Source organism: Aedes albopictus, chromosome 2 (assembly GCF_035046485.1).
Source record: "Aedes albopictus strain Foshan chromosome 2, AalbF5, whole genome shotgun sequence".
Taxonomy (NCBI): domain Eukaryota; kingdom Metazoa; phylum Arthropoda; class Insecta; order Diptera; family Culicidae; genus Aedes; species Aedes albopictus.
In genome coordinates this window covers 410,058,865-410,084,587 of record NC_085137.1, presented here as the reverse complement: position 1 = coordinate 410,084,587, position 25,723 = coordinate 410,058,865, and the positions used below count along the sequence as shown (strand labels likewise).

Here is a 25,723-nt window from a genome sequence, read left to right as displayed (position 1 = left end):
ATCTTGTATAATGTGAAGTTGCCTAATTCATATTTTTCTTGGAAGCTACAGTGCCAGTACTAAATATTATCGAACAAATTAATCTGATATACTTTATGATAAAATTTCAGTCGTTTATCAAACTTTGAGGATTCTTAAGTGCACGAAATATGGGCACCTCACGGTAACTATAAAATCGATTGAGTGAGCACTAAATAGCTTTGCTTCTTTAAAATCTCCTGAGGCAGATGGGATTTATCCTATTTGCTTCAGAAGAGATTTGATTATTTCAAACTTGTTTTGAAGAAAAAAAAATACTTGTTTGCAGTTTAGCTACGGGGTATATTCCCAAATCATTGCGGGATATTACTGTGAAGTTCATTCCGAAACTGGGCCTTCGTATGAAGAAGCAAAGAGTTTCAGATCTATCAGTTTGACCTCTTTTCCTCTGAAATGCTTAGAACGCATTGTGGATCATCGCATCCGTGATGTTCATCTGGCCAACGTGCCTCTTCATGTGAACCAACATGCCTACCAATCTGGTAAGTCCACTATGACTCTTTCACACAAGGTCGTTCACGATATCGAGAAAGCCTTCTCTCAAAAGCAATCTAGTTGGATGTTTTCTTAGATATCGAGGGTGCCTTTGACAACGTGCCTTTCGATGCCATATTGGAAACCGCACGGGATCATGGTATATCTCCCATGATTGGATTCACCAAATGCTCAAAAACCGCCATATTTTCTCGACATTACATTAAGCAACGATTGAATTGAATGTTTGTGGATGCCCCCAAAAGGAAGTCTTGTCACCACTTTTGTTGAACCTCGTAGCAGATACTCTATTGAGGCAACTTAATAATAGCGGTTTTTCTATTTATGGTTTTGCCGACGACTACCTAACATTGTTAGTGGGTATGTGCATCAGCACCCTTTTCGACCTGATGCAAAACGCTCGTCAGGTAGTTGAGGGTTGGTGTCGCCAATATGGCCTTTCGGTAAATCCGAGTAAAACATCTATTGTTCTTTTCACGGAAAAGCGAAACCGTAATGGTGTTCGACCTTTACGTCTCTTTGATTCTGAAATCGATGTGACTGAACAGGTAAAGTACGTTGGAGTCATTCTTGACTCCAAGCTTTCCTGGACACCTCATGTTGAGTTCAGAATCAAGAAAGCTTGTATGGCTTTCGGGCAATGCCGGCGAACCTTTGGTACAACTTGGGGTCTAGAACCCAAGTATATCAAATAGATTTACACAACTGTTGTTCGTCCAATATTAGCTTATGGATGTCTTGTGTTGTGATAAAAAGGCGAAATGAGAGCGATCCAATCAAAGTTAGGCCCTCTCCAAAGGATGTGCTTAATGGCGATGTCTGGATCGTTCTCTTCAACTCCCACGGCAGCGCTAGAAATTCTCTTTGACGTTGCCCCACTACACATTCATCTCAAACAAGAAGCACTTTCTTGCACTTACCGTCTACGGGTATTCGGTCAACTAGAGGAAACTCCTGTGAACCGCACATCACATACACCTTGTTGTTTCCACTTTTGGAGACTTGGGACAAAATTGTCCCTACTCCAAGTGATCTTACAATTGCTTGAAATTTTCCATATAGGACATTATCCACGAAATTCCCTTTCCGGGGAGAGTAGACATCTGGTTATCTGGAGAGATGTGTTTCAGACGACATCGTATGTAACTGGTACACTGATCGCTCTCTCCTCGAAGGTCAAGCTGGTGCTGGTGTCTACTCTCGTGAGCTAAGGCTACATCAGTCTTACTCACTTGGTAGACAATGCACCGTTTTTTTAGGCTGGAATCTTTGCTCTTATGTGCGAAGTGCAATCAGCACTACAGCAACGCGAAATGGGCGCAAAGTAATTTACTTCTGATGTCAATTTCTTGATTTTGTTGTGCACATGGATGTCAAAGCATTTTCAACAGTGTAATTTACTTCTGCTCAATTCAGGCTGCTATTGAAGCACTTGCTTCGGCCAACTGTAGGTCGAAGTTAGTTACCGCTTGTCGACCGCATATCAAGGAGCTGAATTCAGCAAACGCTGTTGACCTTGTCTGGGTATTTGGTGATTCTTCCATCGCTGGAAATGAATTGGCTGATGAGTTAGCCGTCACTGAAGCATAACATAACTCCAATGGCTCTGAACCAGCTATTCCGATATCGAAGTGTTGGGTACAGCTATAGATTGACACCTGGGCTGTCACTCAGCAAGAACAATCCTGGAATAGTTGGGAGTCATTTCGTCAAACAAAATTGTATTGTACTGAGTCATCTTCAAGGTTGGTGAAGTATCTTACAAATCTGCCAAAACAGAATTGCAGTATGCTGTTCATTCAGGGGAGCGGATCTGGTGTGATGGTTGGAACACTTGACTATCACGCCGAGGACCTGGGATCGAATCCCACTCCCGACAAACTCGCAAAATGTGAGTTCTTCCTTCGGAAGGGAAGTAAAGCGTGGGTCCCGAGATGAACTAGCCTAGGGCTAAAAATCTCGATAATACAGAAAAAAAAAAAAAAAAGTATGCTGTTCAAATGATTGGCTGCCCACTGCCGACTCAGCTATCACATGGAGAATATTCAGCAAGCTGATTCATTTGTATGTGATAGCTGCGAATCCAATTATGACACTTCGTATCATTTGATGTGTAACTGTGCAGTTTTTGCGCAACTGCGTTTTCGAGTACTCGATACACACTTTGTGAGACTGACTTCAGAAAGCTGAATCTTCAGGATGTTATCAGCGGCGTCATGGTCGCGATTTTTTCCGCAGTCAAGTTCGCAGATTGTGAACAATCCTAGGTACCCACTTTACGTAATTTATGTTTAGCCCTTTACTGTCAGAGCTGTCAGATCAGTGTAACACGCTAAATATAATTTACAAAAGGCAATTTACACGGAAAAAATACACGGTTATGAATATTATTGGGTACCGGACTGGACACACAAAATTTGATCAGTGCTGTAACGGTTCATTACGAACGCAAATCAGTGCTGTAATGAACCATTACAGCACTGTTAATTTAGTGTGGGAAAGTAGGCCTTTTCCTGTCAGATTTGCGTGAGGTAAAACAGCCTATTACGATGAGAAATTGCAAAAAGAACTATATGCTCTCTTTACTTTTTATGCGTTATTACAGTGCCCTTTTCAGGGCGGTGTTGAAACCCATTGTGGTACGCTTATGCATTAGTGCTCTCTTCCAAAGTATCTTTCCTTTTTCCCTACCTATCACTACCTCTATTTCCCTAATATAGATGATAAAATAGGCTTGTATTACGACAATGGAACAAATATCCCCAAACGGAGGATAATGTACCTCTGGGGCCGACCTTCTGATACCTGATACCTGCAGCATGTTGGTCAAAGCCTTTGTACTGTAATACACACATTACAAAACTTATGCCGTTTTTCTTTTTTAACCTGGATTGGAACTGGATTGGCGGAAAATGTGTAAACAAACAACGTCAAACAAACTTTAGTACAAGCGAAACCGAAGTCGGGAAGTTGGAACTGGATCAAAAAGAAAAACGGCATTAAATGCATTGCATTTTTCGTCCCAGTTAAAAGAAGCAAACATTGTTCCAGTAGGAACGTTACGACAAAAAGAGAAAGAATAACTAGTTCAAATAAAAGGAATTAGACAACTCACCTCATCATCGCTATCGATACTCCCAAGCGGTGCTACCCTGCCGCCGCTTGTTCCCTCCTCCATAATGATCCCCGTCTGCAGCAGCTGTTCTTCGCACGTTAGCCCGCTGCTTCCTCCTCGTCCCCGTGTTCCGCAGTTCTCTGACTGAAGATCGTTCCTGAAAGTCCGATACTCTTCGGCGTGGGTATTTTCTCCACTCCGTCTAGGACTGGCCCCCACATTTCCAGCACTCTTGGGAACAATAATGTCTTCATGCACTTCCAGTGCTGTCACCATCGCCAGCGTTTCGTCGTCTTCGGTATCCTGAGCCGGCATTAGCAACACTCCGTTACTTTCTTCCACGGAAGAAAGCGAACGATCGCCACTGTTTATACTACTGTTGAACAGGGATCGTCTCAGTCCACTGCTGGCCCTACGCGATTCCCTATTGGATAAGGTGCTCAGTCGGGCCGGGGAAGCCGATTTCGACTGCGCATTAACCTTTTTCTCGCTGATACGTTGCACTACCGGTTCTTCGCATACACTATCCAGGGATTTTCTTTTGATTAGGTTCTTGGCCGTTTTATTCACAGTGGCGTAGATTGCGTTCGGGTTGTTGTTGATCATCAGATACCGACTGTTGGTCTCCCCGCTGATGAACTCATTGATGATGGTTTTGTTGTTCTTTGGGGAGATTTCCTGGTAGATCGGTTCCCGGTGCAGATCGGCCGCAACTTGCAACAATTGGCGCTCGACCGGATGCCGGTCCAGAAATTCGCTGCTGGTAGAGATGTGCCGAGGCCTTGATCTGGGGAAACAAAACAAGAATGTAGCGTCAAACTCCGGTTTGGAACTATGAAAAAAGGTGAAACTAATCGAAATCCAGCCCCAACGTTATACCAAACCAGAGAGACACAGCACTTAAGGAAGGCAGAACAAACTATAGTGATATTAGGGCTAATTTCGTCATTTCGGCGTATAAGCGTAAGCCAAGGTGAAGAAATCGCTCCTATGTTACACATGTTCTGCTCTTCACCCTAAACTGCTACCATACATTTGGTTAGGTATAATACTATTAGGGTAATTTTCCAATTGTTGCACGGCTAAAAACTCGCCTATTGTTGCACACTCCATGTTATTCTTATGAGGTGTGCAACAATTGGCGAATTTTTAGCTGTGCAACAATTGGCGATTTACCCTACTGGATCGCCAGGAAATTCCCCCCTAAATGTTAATTACATAGTAGGTAGGTACATAAAAGAAATAACCCTCACATTACATACCTTGCTGCACCGTGCACGCCGACCGGTTGTTCGCGCCCATCCAATCTTTCGCTGTCCATGGCCCACCGAACGTTGTTCAGGAAGTCTCCCATCTGTGCCACGTTGTCCAGATTGAGATCGTCGTACGATTGGAAGTTTCCGTGCTGCCGCGGTGAGCTTGAATTCATCGGGCTTTGTTTCGTTGGTTCGTTATCGTTGGGTTTGAACAGCTTCTTCGGCGATATCCGGAGGTTTTTTAGCGTTTTCAGGAACTTCATTTCGTGAGGTTTTTGCTGCTTTTTGCGATCTTCGTTATCGGAGAGATTGAGAGTCGTTCGTACGGGTTGCTTGGAGCGGGGACTTGTCTTGTCGGCTGGTATACGGGCCGGAGCAGAGTACGTATGCGTGAGGTTGTTCCGAACGATTGTGGAATCTTTCGGGCAGGATCCACACCTTATGTGGTCCGGAGTGTAGCCCAGGTGTTTGTGCAGCTGCTTTTTGACGGAGTTTTCCTTGTTGAGGTTGATGCCCAGGTGGTACTTTTTCGGGGTTTCAAACTTCTGCTTATCCTTGCTTATCTTGTGAATCTTTCTCTTGGAAGCTTCGAAAAATGATTTTGTTCGGCTGACCGCGGCCTTGCGAAAGGATTTCTTCTCGGATTTTCCACTGCACTTTCGACAGAGTTCGGATTTTTCCGGACTATCCGGGTCGTGGTCACTTCTTCGGCCGTCTTCTAAAAAATGACGCGACTCCGCTTCACGTTCGCGTTCCAGAAAATCTCCGGTCGTGCGGCGTCGGTGCTCTTTACTACTGTGTCGCCGGCGAGATTCGCCCCGTTCCGTTTCTAGGAACTGCTCCGTCCTTCTTCTGTTCGCTGGAAAGTGTAGAGATTTATGAGGTGTGCTTTTGATAGTGGTGTTGATTGCAAACTGTTCGAAATCCAAATTAGACGAGGACTTGCGGCGTGGAGTTTCCGGTGCATAATCCACCGTATCAATATCCAGCTTCGGACCTAACTCGGACTCACGGCGATGACAGCAGGAAGCTTGAGGTGCTGCTTTCGAGTTGGAAGTTTTGATAGAGCGTTTCCGATCTTCATCTTCTGAGTAGTTCAACATGTTGTAGATTTGTGGAGGAATAGAAGATTCGTTAGTACGTTCCTTTGGCATGACCCATCCGATGTTGTGTGATTTTTCCGTTTTCTCACGTTTCTCAAGCTTATCCAATTTGTCAAACTTCCAGCCGATGAGATCCGGATCTGAGTCCAGGTCTTCCAATTTGGGACAACTCGGTTTCCCGGAGCTTGCATCCGTAGATGAACCCGATTGTTTGACCCATCCGAATTTGGAATGATGACTCCGGGCCGAGGCAAACGTCCTTGGAGGTTTTTTCGGTCCATTGGCATAGTTGGATGCGGAAGAATCCGAATTAACATCCGACTTGCAGTTGTTTTGCTTATCGAGTTTCCTCAAGCGCTTGGCCATCAACTTCCCGATAGGTCGTCCTGAATACCGTGGTTTTCCTTCCAACTTTCCGAAAGACATAGAGGAGTCAAATGATTCGTCTCCATCTAGGGAAGCCTGCAACGCTGAATCACTCAAAACTTCCTTGGGTGCATCAACCGCGGCGGCTTTACGGGTAATTCCATACAAGCGGTCAAATTGATGTGTTGAATCGAGAATTTCGTTGCAGAAATTATCGTCGATTATTCTTTGCCGACTGAGATGCGAATTTTCCAATTTCTTCTTTTCGCTTTTCTGCCGCTCCTTTTTCTCCGCTGATCGCGATTTGCGATGTTCTTTGATTTTAGCTTTGTTGAGAATGACCATGGAAGTGACTTGCATGTCGCGGGTCATTTCCTGGATGATGTTGATCATGGGTTCGTTTTCATCATCGATGATTTCCTGGGTCACGACCTTTGGACTCTGTTTGTGGTGGTGATCGCCATCGACTTCATCCTCATTCTGCTCGGTTTCTTCCGAGCTATCATTGTAGCCGGTGTAGGATGAATCCATACTGCCTTTGCAGTCCAGAAATTCTTGACTCTCAGCAGTTTGGAACAGCGAACTGTCATAATGGCTGTAATCACTTCTAAGTTCCGGCGAAATAAAGCCAGAATTTCGTCTGACTGTCCTCTGTAACTCTTGTCCCCTTTCACAATCAGTTGACTCTTCTTCGTCCCCCGTGGATGATTCCACTCCTCGCTCCGATTCGCTCTCACACTCCGGAACTTGCACATGCACAGCCTTCATTTCCGGACCCGTTTTCAACGGCCTCGTATCACAATCCTCAACGGCAGACTTATTGATAATGTTAATCGTAATCGTAGCATTTCCAGCAGTCACCACGTGACTCTCCCCAGTCCCTATCACATTTGGTCCCATCTTCTCGTTGGCATAGCTTCCCACACTTTCAGTATCCCCCCGGCTTCCTTCACTGAAAGCAGAACTGCTGCGCACACTCCCCAAACTACTGCTACTTACACTAGCCGTATCGAAATCACTTGTTTCTATTTCGTCCACCCTCTGCTTCCCACTATAACCCTTCCCCGGCTCGAACTTGGCCACCATCATCGCGACGTTTGTGCTGGTCTCGTTATTATTCCTATCGATCCGGCACTGTTTCACCAGACTCACTATACCACTGCCATCCACCTCCTCTTCCGCATAGTAGCCGACGTGTGTCTGTTTTGGGAAGTGATGTTCTGTAATATGTTTCAGCACTTCCGACTGTTTCCGCGTTTCAAGTGGATCTTCCTCTTGTTGTAAACGATAGCCGCCAACTCCAGCACTCACGTCGCTATCGCTTGCAGCATCCTCACCGATTGGATCTGAAATTAAACCGAACAGAAAAGGGGGAAAATGAAACGAAACCATACAACACGCACGGAGTCAAGTGTTTTACTACTTCCAAAAACATAACACGCAATTTGGGTTCAATTGATCACGACCCTCAAACACCAGCAGCGAAGCATAGACCTCCAAGAGAGGGAAGGGTGCATAGAATTACTGTAATTTCCCGCACGGAGGGCGACGGTGCACTCAACTCGAGTTGTGAAGAGCAAACAATCCAAAAATTTGTTTCCATTCGCGTCGAAAAAATAAACGTTGGAAATTTTACTCGAGCCGAGCGAGATCAATGAAAATTGAACGAGCCGGATTGGCACATGCCCGATGCCCAATAGTATGGGACAAACATCACATTCTCGCTCCAGTCGACTTTTTTGATTCCATTTAGGTTCCATATGAACTGTGCAAAATTTCAGCGCAATCAGTGAAACTATAATTTAGCGCAAGCGGTTCAAAGTTTTTATAGGATTTACTATGGGAAAAGTTGCACTTTCAAACAAAAAATCCCAGAGGTCGCCCTTTGTCTCTCTAATTCAAATCGATCAACGCTTCTTGTAGATAAATCATTTATGAAACTTTCCTTCGAAGACCGCAAACCGATTGGATGCTTGTGGAAAAAGTTATTGATTTATTACCAATTAGTGATCCTACGAACGGCTTTTTGTTTTGTTTTATCAGCAGCACTGTAGCTGCTGCCTTGTTTGCTGCTGTTTCTGGGGGTGGTGATACCTCCCGTCACCCCATCCAACAGCGGCAGCAGCAGTGCTGCTGACAAAACAAAACAAAAAGCCGTTCGTAGGATCACTAATTGGTAATAAATCAATAACTTTTTCCACAAGCATCCAATCGGTTTGCGGTCTTCGAAGGAAAGTTTCATAAATGATTTATCTACAAGAAGCGTTGATCGATTTGAATTAAAGAGACAAAGGGCGACCTCTGGGATTTTTTTTTGAAGGTGAAACTTTTCCCATAGTAAATCCTATGAAAACTTTGAACCGCTTGCGCTAAATTATAGTTTCACCGATTGCGCTGAAATTTTGCACAGTTCATATGGGACCTAAATGGAATCAGAAAAGTCAACTGGAGCGAGGATTTATTTTTTCCATACAAGCGTGTCCCATACTAATGCCCAACCACCACGCTATAGACTGAATGAGCGGAGAAGGCGACCGTATCGGCGGAACAGCGTGCCAACCAGCACTTTTGCGGTTTGCAGATTGAGTTACACACTTGAGAATCGCGTGCTCCCGTCCGAGGTACATCGATCTTGTTCCAGCATTCGAACGAACGTACCTACATGGAACGTGTCGAGTATTTTGAGTGGGAAACCGCACAAGTTTTAGCTATACCTACCTACAACCAACAGCGCAAAGGCCGCCAAATGTGGGCAAAACGAGACCCGTCGAGCTCATTGGAATCGGGATTTTCCTACACATTTTCCTTTTAAGCTCGAAAATGCGTTGGAAGATGGTTGACAATGTGGGAGCAGTGCACAGATGAATTGGCGCAGTTGTTGCAAGTAACACAGCGTAACAAAAATTAACCTTTTGTCTGTCTCAAGAGCAAACTTATGTGTCTCCGAAGGATTTTCTGCCGCTGAATCCGAATCCGGGCTCAGATTTGCTCTAACACGTCACAATTTTGAGCTATACCTCAATTTATAGAGCAAAATATGCGATTTTGGGCTTTTTTGACTGCAAGCCATTAAGCAAGAAAATATTTTTTTAAGCAATCAAAAGGTTAATTGGTCAATTAACATCTTAATTAACGACTCATGCAAAATATTTCGTTTTACCAAATCGAATTTGATAGTTTTAAGCGATTTATGTTAGGTACGATATTTCCCATACAAGTCACCCTCCAGAAGTTGCATGCAAGTTTTCATACTAACATAAAATACTTAAATCTATCAAATTTGATTAGGTAAAACGAAATATTTTGCATGAGTCGTTAATTTAGATGTTAATTGACCAATTAACCTTTTGATGACTTAAAAAAAATATTGCCTTACTTAATTGGTTGCAGTCAAAAAAGCCCAAAATCGCATATTTTGCCCCATAAATTGAGGTATAGCTCAAAATTGTGACGTGTTAGAGCAAATCTGAGCCCGGATTCGGATTCAGCGGCCCAAAATCCTTCGGAGACACATAAGTTTGCTCTTGAGACAAAAAAATGTTGCGCTGTGTAATGAATCATTTCATATTCAGATACTCGATACTACCCGGTGATGTTGCCAGGTTAAAAATCTACCTATACAAGATGTGATCCGTAATTCTAACACGTACGTCTCCAACCCTTCATTTCGTCAAAAACTTAAACATTCAGATCAAGAATCAGAATAACAACCAATTTTCGAAAGTTTTTTTTAAATAGTTGTACCAAGTTTCTTCCAATTTTGGAAACCGGAGTTAACTTTAGGGGAGACTGAGGAGACTTGATCCCTGGGGAGACTTGTTCCCCCCATATTTTCTCGGAATCAAAAACAGTTTTCTTTTAGCATATTTTTTCCAAAACTACATCTTGACAGACGACAATGTTTTGGTTTTGATTTTGATTGTACATTGCATTTTTTTAATGGCTGATGGTTTGTTTTCAGTCCTTCAGAAATCTTTTAGGCGATTCCGAAAAATCTCAATAACTTTGTAAAAATTGAACCAAATCGAGTCAAAATTTAACAGCACATAGTGTAAATAAAACACTATCAAACGTATTTATTCAAATAAGGCTGTTTTATAAATATTTTAATTAATGCAGCTTGGTATATACAACAGCGGCATGGGGAGACTTGATCCCTCGAGGATTACACACACACTATACATGTGAAAAATAAAATTCTATTCGGAAGCCTCTATTTACTCGGAATTCTAGTGTATTCAATGATAAAACTTGTCAGATAGTTATTATTTTATCCCTGATAAAAAGTATCATAAAAATACGATAAATTTTATTGTTACAACACCATTTTTTCGAAAAATATTCACCATTAAACATATTGTAATTTACACAACACACTCACCATCACCCCTATTGTTCTATACCATTCGGCGAATGGTAAATGGCACTTTTACAATAAAAAATGGTGGTCGTTATGTATCTTAACCATAAAATTTTGAGAAAATTTTCATACACTTTTTCGCGAAAAACAATAGAATGTATTGTGTTTTTATGAGACATTTTCAGGGCAATTTTCAAAAGATAACAATATATCTTAATGTTTTTTCATTGTTCTTACAATACAAATACAATTAATTAAATGGCGTCAAATGAATCGTTGTTACAATAAAAATACAATAATATTTGTTGTTATTCGTAAGCAGTTTTCGCTTTTGAAAATCCATAGAATTTATATTTCCCGCTAACATTTATATCCAGCATTTACGAGCACTAACGTCCGCCAGAATGATATGCACATTTTATGATAAGAATCAAACACTCTGATGTATGTCTGGTATGTATTGCTTGGCAGCTGTTGATAAGATCTATCTTCAATCTTTTCAAATAACTGCCAAATATCACAAGTCAGACCTCAGGTCGTATGATCCATATCATAAATCGTTCACAATTCATGTGGCCATTAGTATCTGTAAATGCTGGAGAAAAATGTTACCGAGAAATATGAATTCTTTGGTTTTTCAAAGGAGAAATGTGTTTACATAACAACAAATATTATTGCATGTTTATTTTAACATCGGTTCAATTGACCCCATTAAACTAATTGTATTTGTATTGTTATCAATCGCAGTTTACTATTTACTAGATTCCTTTAATTTATTGGAAAACATTAGAAAAATTATTGTTCTTCTTTTTCTTGTCTTAACATCCTCACTTGGCTAAACCTGCTTTTCAGCTAGTTTTCTATAAGTACTTCCTCAGTTATTCATTGAGAGCTTCCTCTGCCAACACGGCTTGACGTCTGTCTCTCTCTCTCTTCTTGGCGTAACGTCCTCACTGGGACAAAGCCTGCTTCTCAGCTTAGTGTTCTATGAGCACTTCCACAGTTATTAACTGAGAGCTTCCTCTGCCAATGACCATTTTGCATGCGTATATCGTGTGGCAGGCACGAAGATACTCTATGCCCAAGGAAGTCAAGGAAATTTCCTTTACGAAAAGATCCTGGACCGACCGGGAATCGAACCCGTCACCCTCAGCATGGTCATGCTGAATACCCGTGCGTTTACCGCCTCGGCTATATGGGCCCTTGTTTGACGTCTGTCAGTTTTAGCGAATAACATTTGATAACCGAAACATCTACTGTACTCAAATTTAAAACGAAAACTATAAAAAAATGTGTCAAGTGATTTTGTATTTGATTATACAAACATGATCCAAGCAACAATAATGCTTATTGTTATTCATTTGTTACAAATTGTTTTTAAGTGTAATTGAGAAATAAACTCTTTTTTAATAAAAAGTCCATGAGAACTTTGCAGGCACTTTTGCAACTATTTAAAAACAACTTAAATTATTTTTTACTGATAGTAACTTTAAATTATTATAGAACTATTGAAAAACAATCGAATCAATCAGTTACTAATAAAGCTAATGTTCACTTATTGTACGAACTATATGGGCTTGATTTCTATTGTAAAAAGTAACAATATATCTACTATGTGTTTTATTGTGAACAATAAAACCAGTCATTTGTTAATAATATTTACCATGTAAAGAATGGTAATTTTTTATCCGGGATTACACACCATAAAAAGAGGGATCAAGTCTCCCCATTTTCAAAATACAGCATAACCTTAACAATTTAAGGTAAGCTTATAATTTCAAATTCACCATATTCATCAAAAATACAAGAAAACTTGAAATGAAAATGAATAGGAAGCTTCTGGAGTTATTTTCCCTTTCAATTAACCATGTGCTCAAAAGGGGATCAATTGTGGCCCATTTTTGAAAAATACATCATAAGACATGCCTCCATTAAAACACAGTTTTGAAAACTTTAACAATAATTTAAAGTATTTCTGTTGTGTATAAACTTGCAAGAGATATTTACCTTCCATTCTGTATGAAAAACGGATCAAGTTTTGTGTTTTTCTTGAAGTTACAGGCAAATTAAGAAAAAAGGGATCAAGTCTCCCCAGTCTCCCCTACGGAAGCGGTCATGGTTTCGGTGTAGTTCGGGAATTCGTGGGGTAGCCTCCTTAGAGCTCAACGTTTCCTATATCCACAGCTGTATACGCATGACTATGCTAAGGTTTACGGGTTCGGTTTAGGAACTTCACGTAATGGAAAGGGTATAGACTAGGTTGTCCCAAAAATTGCACATGGTCAAAAAGCTTGGGGGCTCACCCTGCAAATGATAACTAAGGGTGTTAGAAACAAACTTTTGTATGACGGCAACTTTCAGAAATGACGTTTAGAGGTCGCCCCGGCGAGATTTTTGAAAAACGGCCATTTTTCGTAATAAATTTCATACAAATATTTTTTACCGTACAAAAATTGGCAATACCCACTATTTTTATATTTTTTACAGATTGGTATGGATCCAAACTTTTTGAGAAAAATAGTTAACGACATGTTTTGCAGGTAACTTTTTGATACTGAATTTTTGAATTTACTGAAATTTGTCATTTTTTGATATACTATGCATTTTACCCATCATAAAAAGTATCTGAATCTAATACTAATTTAAAACAATTTCCATAAAAAGATGGGATATTTTATGAGGAAAAACTTTGCCGAAGACAGCATGGCGTTTTTTCTATCCGTTTTAGAGTTATTCACAATTTACTATTTGGTGAAATTTGATTTTTTGTGTATTTTTCTAAAAATGTTACATAAGAATTGCCCAAAAACACATACAAAGTAAAAAATCACGTATGCTCAACAAGTTTTTGTCTTGATTGTGTTATGGAATTATGGTGTCAACATATTTGATTTTTTTTTGTTATTCAATCCCTTCATATAGAAATTAACTAGCAAAGATTTCTTAAAAAGCTAGATATCTTGACAAGCTTCGTACTGCCCATTGAATTTTTAAAGATATTTTCCACAAAATGTTGAGCCATATTTTCGCGTTTATCTTACTTTCCTGTCGAAATTCTCAATTATTTTTCTCCGTGTAGAAAGTCCTGAACCAGTGAAACAGCCCAGGAAACATTGGCAAAGTGAATAAAGGCGAATACGTTGATCCATACCAAATTCAAATCGCGATTATGAAAATCTTACGTAAGAATAGCAATTTTTAGATACTAAGTTCCAATTCAAGACATTCTAAAAAGCAGAGCATGTCTTTTTTTACATTTACTTACTTGAACTATCTTATCAACACCGAGGCAAATTGAAACGGGATGAACCAGTGAGTTAACGTAATGTTATCGAAGGTTAGAACAATTTGACTACCATAACACATACACGGCATACAATAAGACAAGGTAGGCTATTATTGGTAAACAACAGTTTTGGACGTAAACAAGTGATGTCATTTTTTACGTCCTATATGTTGATCAAAATGATAGGGACTACTTGAACGTTTTATTCATGTCTTTGAACAATTTGAACAACATCATTGAAACCCAAAACAAGCATGTTTTGCGGAATGTATCACCTTTTAAATGATATGGAAATGTGCCATGCGTTCGATTGTGTATTATGCTCGTATAAACCATTGTCAGTACATAACCGTAAATGCCATGGCCTACTGAGGCATCTAAAAATGGTACCTAATGATAAAGTTTATCGCTAGTAGGTACCTTTCTATATCAAAGAAAATGGATTTGTCAACTGAAACCAAAATTCAATAAATGATGCCACCATAATTCCTAAACACAATGAAGACAAAAACTTGGCGAGTATACGTGATTTTTTACTTTGTATGTGTTTTTGGGCAGTTCTTTTGTGATTAAAAAAAAATACCTAAAAATCAAAATTTCACCAAATAGTAAATCGTGAATAACTCTAAAACGGATAGAAAAAACGCAATGCTGTCTTCGGCAAAGTTTTTCCTCATAAAATTTCCTATCTGTTCAAAGAAATTGTTTTAAATTAGCATTAGGTTCAGATACTTTTTATGATGGGTAAAATGCACAGTATATCAAAAAATGACAAATTTTAGTAAATTCAAAAATTCAGTATTAAAAAGTAACCTGCAAAACATGTCGTTAATTATTTTTCCCAGGTAGTTTGGATCCATATCAAGCTGTAAAAAATATAAAAATACTGGGTATTGCCAATTTTTGTACGGTAAAAAATATTTGTATAAAATTTATTACGAAAAATGGCCATTTTTCAAAAATCTCGCCGGGGCGACCTCTACACGTCTTTTCTGAAAGTTGCCGTCATACAAAAGTTTGTTTCTAACACCCTTAGCTATCATTTGCAGGGTGAGCCCCCAAGCTTTTCGACCATGTGCAATTTTGGGACAACCTAATAGACTATTTTCGTGCCCGCCACACGATATACACATCCAAAATAGCCATTGGCAAAAGATACTCTCAGTTAATAACTGTGGGAGTGCTCATAGAACACTGAGCTGAGAAGCAGGCTTTGTCCCAGTGGGGACATTACGCCAAGAAAAAGAATAAGGCCTTAGAGTTTATAGTGACCACATTGTGATGTTAGTCAAAATACTATTTGCAACATATTAAACTTCAAGATTATGCAAAACAAGAACTCTAGAAGACATTTCGAGCATATTAAATATGCTTTTCGTCATTTTGGCCACTATCAAAGGTGCTCCTGAAAACTGGATCCTCCGGGGAAGTGGACGGTTTGTGGTTTAAATCTGAGCTCTGTCTTGCGATAATTACATTAAGTCTCAAAATTTAGTAAAACGATAAAATTACTAGACTTTTTAGTCTTATTGGCCACTATCAGACGTACTTCAACACTCCTCCTTGGCAAGATCTGGTAGAATTCCAATTGTTTCTCGTAGTGTCTTGATCCTCACGTTCTGCAGAGGTTTTATATGAATTTCTGCTAATATCACCTTAGTTGGGCAGTTTTTCAACATGATCTTATTATTGAACTCTCTTACCTCTTACGTAATTTCCCATTGCAAAGATTTTACGCTCCATGTCTACGCTTATCGTTGTGGTATCAGATACTTGTATTCCGTTTTTCACACGATGTAGGCTGTCAAAATTGAGATGCATCATCCGTCGGTACCACAAGTTCAGGGTTTCAGGAATCAGATTTCAAAGGTCAAAGCTTTGCTTGATGCCAGCTTGAACAAATCTTTACAACTTATACCAGTAGCGATTACACAGCGTAACAAAATTTAACTTTTGGTCTGTCTCAAAAGCAAACTTAGACCAAGCCCACTCATGGGCTCAATCAAGCGTTTTAACGTTAAGTAGAGCCCCGAACAAAGAAGCGAACCGCACCGGTCGCTGCTAAGTAGGGCTCGAAAGCGAAAAGTTTACGTACGGTTCGTAGCAGGGCTTAGAATATAGAGACACGCAAAGTACGGTCTCTATCCGTAGGCTCGTGCGCTCTCTCGCGTTTAGCTCTCTGGGTAGCGTAAAGAGGAGACGAAAGAACATGAGTATGGATTTGTTGCCAGGTATATAGTTTCTAGAGAATGATTTTCTTGTTTTGTATAGGTAGGAATATATTTTAGCTTGCATCAAATATTTGAAATTTTCAACCAATCAATATCATAGATCGTTGCACGAATAACACAACAAATTGTCTGACATAGAATTGTGATAGAGTGACAATACAAACGCAGAAAAATAATAGGTTTGAATTGACAAGCTTTGCTTAAGTATGTTATGAATAAAGTTTTCGATTCTTCGCCAATTTTAGGATCATGCTTATCGAAAATGTATTGATTTTCTCTTAAAAATAGTTACGATTGCTCATAATCGCACCTTTAGTTTTTGAATCGGCCGATCGTTTCGAAACTAATATTTGAAGAAATGTATAGTGATTCAGTGAGTTTTGCTGTTTTAACACGTTCATGTTTAAGCCGGGTTTTCTACGCAGCAAGTAAAGCTTAGTTTCGCACATTTAGAAAAATGTCCAAATAAATAAATCGCGAAGTTCGTTCCGACAAGTTTCAAAATTATCGTCATCGGACGCAGATTCCGGTGAGAAGATGTGCGTATTTCTAACCCGAAAAGAAACCATTTGACGGTAATAAGTGACTACAAGGTTTTCTTTCTTCACTTTCCGGGCTGAGATCTGAGATCCTCCGCTTTGAAAGAGCTGTGTCTCGCGTTTCGTTTTGTCGTGTATATTTCAAAAAGGCAAAAGAGTTTTGGTTTGATTGCTGTTTTTGAAAATGGTGGTCGTCAGTGGGTAGTTTATTAAATATAAATTTAAAAATATAAATTAAATAAACGAGACATTAGGAAGAAAGCGTGCGAAATGGGTAACTTCACCGTCCACGCATCCTTCCTCCCCTGTAAATTCGAGAAGTACCTTGCCGAAATAAAATATTCTGTACTCCAAGTATTTCGAAGAATCATCTTTGCGCGTAAATACAACGCAGTAGACCAGGCCGCTTTGATGCATGTGTCATATCTCTGATATGCTGCAAGCATCAGTATTGACAAGAAAAGTAACACGATTGCTTTCCAGGGTGATTCCGCGTATGTATGAGATTAGATAAGAGTAGTTACGATTTTTCAAAGATGCATTGACTGTACCTAACTCAACTCAGATATCATAGAAACACTACAGTTATTTCTTTTTGCAAAAACTAAATCATACCGATAAAAATCTTAAAAAAATGTAGTCGAGCTGCCAAGTTTCACCAATTAAAATAGGCGGTGTGCAGGACTGCCATATTGTAGGTTCCTCGTTATAGCAAAAGCAAGGCGTTGGATGTTAAAATACAACAATTGTTGTATGAAGTGCCAAAAAGGAGAGTGGGCTCATTATGTACTTTGACAAATACGCAGTCTACTTCAAGCGCATAGAATCTGCTTCCAACAAAATATTCATATACCAGCATCCAAAAGATCGCAATATATATTAAGGCTTGCGAGTGATGCTTTGTAACTAACAGGTTGTGACTGAGTATAGAATTAGCTGATGTTAAAATACACGTTAATGAAAAAAGGTTGCGCAAATTTATCACAGACTGTTAGAAGACAGCTTCTACTATGACCAGGATTCAAGAATCTTGACCTACGCGAGGTTGTGAAGGTGACAACTACGTTATAAATGTGTTGGAAATGCAAGGGATGTAATTATTCAATAAACCTAATTATTAAAAAAGATGCTCATAATCTCAAATTCAGATAAATTTCTTGCGAGAAAGGTAACATGGATATCAAAGAGATGGATATTATTTTAGATAAAAATTCAACCTACAAGTCATACAGTAAGCAACAAACATATAATTTAAAAAAAGATTGCTTGAATTCCAGGATTAAATACAATCATTAATTATTGAGAAAATGATATCTTTAATCTCTGGTACAAATCTCCAAGAGAATAATTTATTTGAATTCAATTTTTACTAACAGTTTTCAGTCTTATCCAAAACCCCATCTTTCATAATATGAGCACAAATTATTATACTGAATAAGATTTGCAATAACCCCATAGAAATACACAAAATATTGCGATGATTTACAGAAGTGCAAAAAACCGATGGTACGGAGAGAATAGAGACCACCGGTGCGCAAAGGCGACCGATCATTATTTTACTCACATGGAAACGAACGACCGGTGCGAAAATGGGTTGATAACGAAATTAAAAATCGTTAACGACGTGCTGTTGCGTGTGTAGTATTAAGCCCACGGGTGGGCTTGGTCTTAAGTGTCTCTGACATATTTTTGGCTGCTGGATCCGAATCCGGGCTCAGATTTGCTCCAACACGTCACAATTTTGAGCTATACCTCAATTTATAGGGCAAAATATGCGATTTTGGGCTTTTTTGACTGCAAGCCATAAAGCATGCAAATATTTTTTTTAAGCAATCAAAATGTTAAATGGTCAATTAACATCTAAATTAACGACTCATGCAAAATATTTCGTTTTACCAAATCGAATTTAATAGTTTTAAGCTATTTATGTTAGGTACGATATTTCCCATACAAGTCACCCTCCAAAAGTTGCATGCAAGTTTTAATACTAACATAAAATGCTTAAATCTATAAAATTTGATTAGGTAAAACGAAATATTTTGCATGAGTCGTTAATTTAGATGTTAATTGACCAATTACCCTTTTGATTGCTTAAAAAAATATTTGCATGCTTAATGGCTTGCAGTCAAAAAAACCCAAAATCGCATATTTTGCCCTATAAATTGAGGTATAGCTCAAAATTGCGACGTGTTGGAGCAAATCTGAGCCCGGATCCGGATTCAGCGGCCCAAAATCCTTCGGAGACACATATTTTCGGGCCATTTTAGAAATAACACTTCAATACTTCCTTCTGTACTATCTTCAGTAACTTCCTGGGCACAACCTATTGGTTTATCGGAGAAAAGTTCGTACAGTGGTTGGAACAGGAATAACGTTTTTATTATGCCAAACTATGTACATTTGGAATTCTCTTGGCTATTGCATTCGATGACAGCAGCAAAAACAAGTTTGTCTCAACTTCCGACGGTTTCGGTTAATTTTAAACCTTCCTAAGGGAATTAAAGGCTTGTTTTATTGTTAGAATCCATGGAAGAAGTCCATGCAACATTGTCCAACGGATTTGGGAAGGCGCCAACTAGGGTTTGCTGCGTAACAATAAATACGTTTGATAGACACTGTAATGGTCTGAACTGTTTCCGTAGCGTTTTAAGCTGTTTTAGGTTTTGATCGCCTACTTTGATCGACATGCAAATTTAATGAAGGATTGTTGAAAACAATCGGAAGATGATAACAAAAATTAAGAAAAGGGAGGTTCAAATGAACTTGTCCACGATGACGTCACACGCCAACTGACAGCATGCTGTGAAACGATAACTGCGGGTCATGTTTACTAAAATCACTGCACACATCTCGCATCCGGCGAGATTCGGTGAAAATCCAGTGAACTTTCAGTCACAGGATGTTCATCAATATGTAGTTTTTTGTAAACAGTACCCGCATTTGCAGAAGAAAAGAAGGATCAACTCCGGAAAAAAAAGACCGTGGATAAGTCCATGCTGCCGTAAGGGGCTGTCCATTTATTACATAAGGGAGTTTTCACGATTTTTCGTGAATTTTGAGAAAATTCGATTGTCGGGTGTGGGGAAACTTCGGGTTTCAACCGCGACGACAATAGCTTGATTCCTCAGCAGCCACCTAGTGTGGTACAAGTCGGTTTCTGCAAGTTGTCAAGTTTGGTAGACATCCAAAGGTAGCAGAGGCAATACAATCCGGATCCGAAGTGTTGAGGAATGTTCTCTTAGTGACAGATCATCCAGAGAATCTTATCGCAGTGCGCAAAATGACAAAAGCAGACATCAACGTTGTGTTTGCGAAATCCAAGGCCCTAATGAAGAAAGATGGTGTAGTGTTGGCATCGGGGAAGCTCAAAAGTCAATGAGCTGGAGTCGTCAAACATGTTGGAGAAGAGCTTAGACGATGCCCACCAATGCGTGAGTAAACCCAAATTGGCAACCTCCTTCATAACGCACGAACCCCACCAATCGTTGCCAAATCGGTTTGAAAATGACAACCTACCTGCCTGGTGAACAGTGGGTTCATATATTTGGCAACCATATCCAACCGTTGCTATCGCTTCATGATTTTCATACTTTTTCTTCATGATTTCAATCTGAATATAAAAAGAAGTGATTATCGTTGATAATTTTTAAACTGTTGTTTTCACATGCATTTTAGATTGGGTTTGTCACAAATAAAGATAAAGTTTAGTGCCGCAAGATACGATTGACGGAACAAACCGAAGAACGGTGAATTTCTATACTTGAATTTTCGTATATGTAACTTCTTTGAAATTTCCACCGGGAACTGGCAAATGTCTTAGGTAATGCACTATTGTAAGCTCCGAGATGAATAAAAATAGGTAACATTCAATTAAAAAAAAAGCGTCAGCTAATTTGCTGACTGCCAATCAACCCACGTCCGCTTCTCCAAACACTCGTAGTGCTTCTCTAAAAGAAACTCCGCAATTCTTCAGTAATTCCTTCAGGGATTTCTCCAGAAACACGGTAAAAAAACTGCACTCTGATATGTACTGTTTGACACTTGAATTCGCACTACTGTTCAATCAGTTTGTTGTCAATTAAATATTTTTCGAATAAGAACATCCAAGGCCCCTTCAATTTTAATGAAACTTCATTTCGTTGTTGACAATGTTTTGATTTCAAAACTAGAATTAAAAAAGTGGTCACCGCACCCAGATTCGATACCAGGACCTTGAGATTCACGATCATCTGTTATACCACTACACTACTTCACACCTGTTAGAGAGGTGCGAATCGAAGCAAAACACTTTCTACCACCTGTCATCTAGTCTCATGCCCAAAACAGTCATCACGAAATCATTTTATGATTTTTGCTAATCGAAGTGTTTTTCAGTTGATTTCTCCAGTGGTTTTGTTTTGCTTCTCAAATTAACACTGACAGCATTGCGATTTCAAAGGAAAAGCTTTTCTGTTCATGTAGATTGGGATGTTGAATAGTTAGGAGATTTTTACCTTACATCGAGCGTGCAGAATTTTTACCTTGTACTATTGCAAATCGGAAGACGATGTCCATGATTATTGACATCACTCAAATCAAATTTCGAATTACATCCAAACCATACCACCTCACTCGCAAGGAAACATTAGGAATAATGAAATGTAACCACCGTCCCAGTTGGCCATCTCGCCAATCATTTTGCTAACTTTAAAAATTTAAAAAGAACTCTGGCGAACAAAATGTAAAAAAATCATCTCCTATCACAATTCTTGCCTTCCTGTGCGCCCATCTTTGCGAGAGAGTCCGCTTTCTCATTGAAATAAAAAGAGCAATGTGTGGAGACTCAAACAAAGATAATCTTGTATGATCTTTCAACCAGTGCACTCGTCTACTTTCTCATTTTTGTAAGAAAGTAAGATGGATGTTTTACAGGATTCATTGACCGGAGTGCCTCAATAGCACTTCTCAGTTCAAAACTGTTACATCGAGTTCACTGTTCTCCATCGGATTGTAAAATCACAGGTTGTCTGCAGTATGGAGCTTGATTGTAATTTTGCGTGCAAGAAATTCTTTTATGTAAAATTGAATGAAATGAAACTTAAAACGTTTCAATATTTGTAGTTCTCAGATTTTTTTTTCTGTGTAAAACTATCCGAGAAGATGAAGAAATGGTCTGTGTGCATCTTGGAAATGATCCCAAAGTTGATCTGTTAGGGTCTGGGACCATTTGAGCAGGGAGACCTATTTTGGGCACTTGCTGCTATAATTCAGTCAGTTTTAAAACGATTGACTTAATTCTTGGGACACGATTAGATATGCACAATATCTAGCCATGTTCAAAAATTCAAGTCAATCGGTTTGAAATTGACTGAGTTATAACAGCAGTGCTCAAAATAGTTCCCCCTGCCCAAATGCTTCCTGACCCTATTCTATGGACAGATCATATTTAACACGAGGAGGGTCATAACTTGGGAGGCTTATGCCAGATAACATAGAAAAGATAAATTAGCATAAACTTTGACTGAGTGTTCAGTCTGAGCATTTCTTCGAAGTTTTCAATACGGGGTCGTCCATAAATGACGTAGCATTTTAGAGGGGAGGAATCCCCACAAACCTCTTGAGGAATCCCCACAAAAACTCTTCTTACGAATTCCAAGAAATAATCAAGCGAAATCCAACTAGATCCAACGAGATCCAACATTTACGAAAAGAATCACGAAGAAACCTCTTAAGTAGTCTCAAAACAACTTCTGGTGAAATCATAAAAGATTACATAGAAGAACCCTAAGAGATCTACTAAAGATACCGCAGCAGAAAATCTTAAAGAAATCCCAATGAAGATCCCAATGTAAGAATTCCCGAGAAACTTTAAAAAGAATCCCTAACAGAAATTGCTTCAACATCTTTGCAATGATGTTCCAGAGGATTTCTTTGACATATCCAGACAGCGGAATCCAAACCTAGAAAATATTAACACGCATGTTATTACACAAAACAGCTATCAAGCTATATTTTCTGGAAAAAAAGTGTTTGCATTAACCTTCCTTAATTCGCGCGGTTGGCTACTACAGCGTACATGAAGCGAACTTTTTTCAGCGTGTTGTACAACATACAACAGCGCGACTACTGAAGGGTTAACATAAGTGCTGGCCAAAATATAAGCACGGCGGTAGTTTCAGCCATGTTCCGATTTTTTTATATCTGTTTTGGCCAACGATCAATATTTGCAGACTTATGCAAAATTTAAGGACAAACAGTTTGGTTCGCAATTCTGGCGCTAAGTGACGCTAGTGAGCATTTAAAAATTACGAGCTCTATCTCACGATCCCGGTAAGATAGAAAGTTCGAGCCTTCGGCAAAGTTGTTCAGAATCTCGTTGATAGAGCCATTTGGTACGCAATTCTGCCGTTAGGTAATGATAGTGAGCATTCAGGTCTGATTAATTTCATATACAGGTGATGCAGGTCTTATTCACTTCACATTCAATTGAAACATGTCAGGTTCACTGCATATTCAAATGATTCAGATCTGATTTACTTTATATTCATGTGATTCAGATACGATTCACTTCATGATCATGAGATTTAGGTCTAATTCAATTTATATTCAAGTGATACAGGGTTAATTCATTTCATATCACTCGAGATTTAAATAATTTCATAATTAAATGGTTCAGGTCTAATTCACTTCCCGGGTAGACGATAATATCTAAATCATATCTCAAATCGAACACTTTTTGCTGTCATAGCTCGATGTGATTTTGATGAGTTATTCAAAATTCTAATGAATATCACACGAATAGCTCAAAGTGATATGATATTAGTTTTTATTCTTGTCGAAATAGCTGAAAATTTCTACATAAGAACAAGTTCAGCTCTTCTGCGCAAAATGGAACACATACACTCATAGAGATGGCTCAATGTTAGTGAAATGCCTTCCACAGCTCAGAAAAGGGCACATTTCGAAGAACCGCATGCTCTTATTCCCAAGTTATTTACAACAGTGAGCCACAGTACAGTGGAAACATCGCCGCCTGTGAATCCTAAGGTCGTAGGTTCGATGCTGGATGCTGCCATTTTTTTATTTTTTTTTTTGTAGAAAAAAAAGTGACAGATCTTGTCTGCTATTGTTTTGATCTTGTAATATCTTAACGAGCTATTATTGAGTAGTTCATTATATTAGATTTTGCTATTATTTCTGTTCTTTTACCTCTTATATCAATCAAACCAATATCAGTTTTTGCTCTTCAGTAATTCAGTAAATCATAACTGAATATGCTATTCATCAGATTTTTCCACCTACTCGGGTTCGTAAGTACTCAATGGGTCCAGGTGTTATTCACTTTATAGTCGATTGATTCAGATCTAATTAACCCGTAAACACCCGGGACGATCTACTTTTGGTAGAAATGCAATATCTTCTTTGTTTTAAAACATTTTACCCCGGATTTTTTTTTATAGTCAAGGGGAATAGTTGTGCTAAAAAATGCATGGTACCTCCCCCCTTTGCACCCTCCCCCCTTTTGCGGGGAGGCGAAAATACGTGGCTTTTTTTTGTAGTTTTTATAAATTCTACATGTTTTTGCTCAAATTTCATTGTTTTGCTAATCATCAATAGTTTTCACTGATCCTAGACATGCAATGTATTACTAACCATCATAGTCTGTTGAAGTTTTGATCCCAGAGCTATTCTAAGGCCTCCAAAGTACTCCGAAGTTTGTGACACAAATCTAACATTCTCAACCAAATTTTGTACACGATGAATGATTACAGAACATTGTCTACGGTACTCAAAAAGCCTCAAAGCACCCCTAGAAAATTTATGGTACATGAATTGGGTGATCTAGGTCATCCAAACTACTCTGGAAATCATTTTCTTAAGATCTAAAACATCTACCATCGTTTGTGTTCACTCTGTTCAAGAAATTTAGTCACGTTGATGTCCATTAGACCTCACAATGCTATGAGCAACTCGATATTGTGGTAGTTGGGCATTCCGTGAAAAGCAAAGGGCCTCCAATACACTTTGAAGTTTGGGTTACAATATCTACATACTGTATCATGCTTTAGTTTTGAAAAATTTGCATGGAATGTAGTCTATACTGCTGATGGAACCTCAGTGCACATCTATAATGCTTTTGGTACATTCATGGGATATTCCAGGCTGTCCAAACTATTCTGCAATTAGGAACTTCAAGGTCTACAGGCTCTACTCTTGTTTTTCTTCACTCTATCGGTATAATTCTTTCACGATCGTGTCTGTTGCACCTCATTATATTACGAGTATCTGTATTTGTTGCTATTCGGGTGTCCACTGGCATACAAATGGACCCAATGTATTTTGAAGTATGGGTCGCAATATCTGTAAATCTTAGGATATTTCTATTGTAGCTTATGCTTGCGGAATATAATCTACGCTACTCTTAGAACCTCAGAGTGCAATTCTGATAACTCAGCAACTCACTTGGTGGTCTAGGTCATCCAAACTATTCTGGAATTAAGACCTTCAAGCTCTACAAGCTCTACTCTTGTATATCTTTATTTTATCGATGTACTTCTTCCACGATTACCTCTGTTGTATCTCATAATGTTTTGAGTACCGTAATCCGGGGTAACATTGATCAGAATTTTCGATCTTTCTTGAATAATTCTCTTGTTAATGCAAATGTTACATGTTTTATATTTTTAAAACAAGTACTGGTCCTCTGATTATGTGTTAAGCTACGCGAAAAAGTATTGTTAAACTTTTAAACATGTTTAAATAGACTTTTTAAACTAATTTTTGATTTTGTTGATTTGGGGTAACATTGATCATGTCAGTGATCAATGTTCGTTTGTGTTGAAAATACCCTTACTTACTAAATTCGGGGTCGCTGATTACGAATATGTTGTCCAATTTTTTTTCAAGTTATGTACTTTTTGAGTTATTTTAAGATTAAAATCCTCCAAACCGCG

General features: G+C 39.0%; 1 protein-coding gene across 1 annotated transcript in view; it reads right to left on the bottom strand.

The window, feature by feature from the left end:
• Positions 1-25,723, bottom strand: part of LOC109417983 (uncharacterized) — a 515,951-nt gene that overhangs the window by 8,411 nt on the left and 481,817 nt on the right. Inside the window, exons 3-4 of the mRNA XM_062853432.1 lie at positions 4,912-7,720; positions 3,650-4,436 (exon numbers count right to left, since the gene is read on the bottom strand). Of these exons, the coding sequence (XP_062709416.1) occupies positions 3,650-4,436; positions 4,912-7,720 (3,596 nt within the window). The remainder of the gene's footprint in view (positions 1-3,649; positions 4,437-4,911; positions 7,721-25,723) is intronic.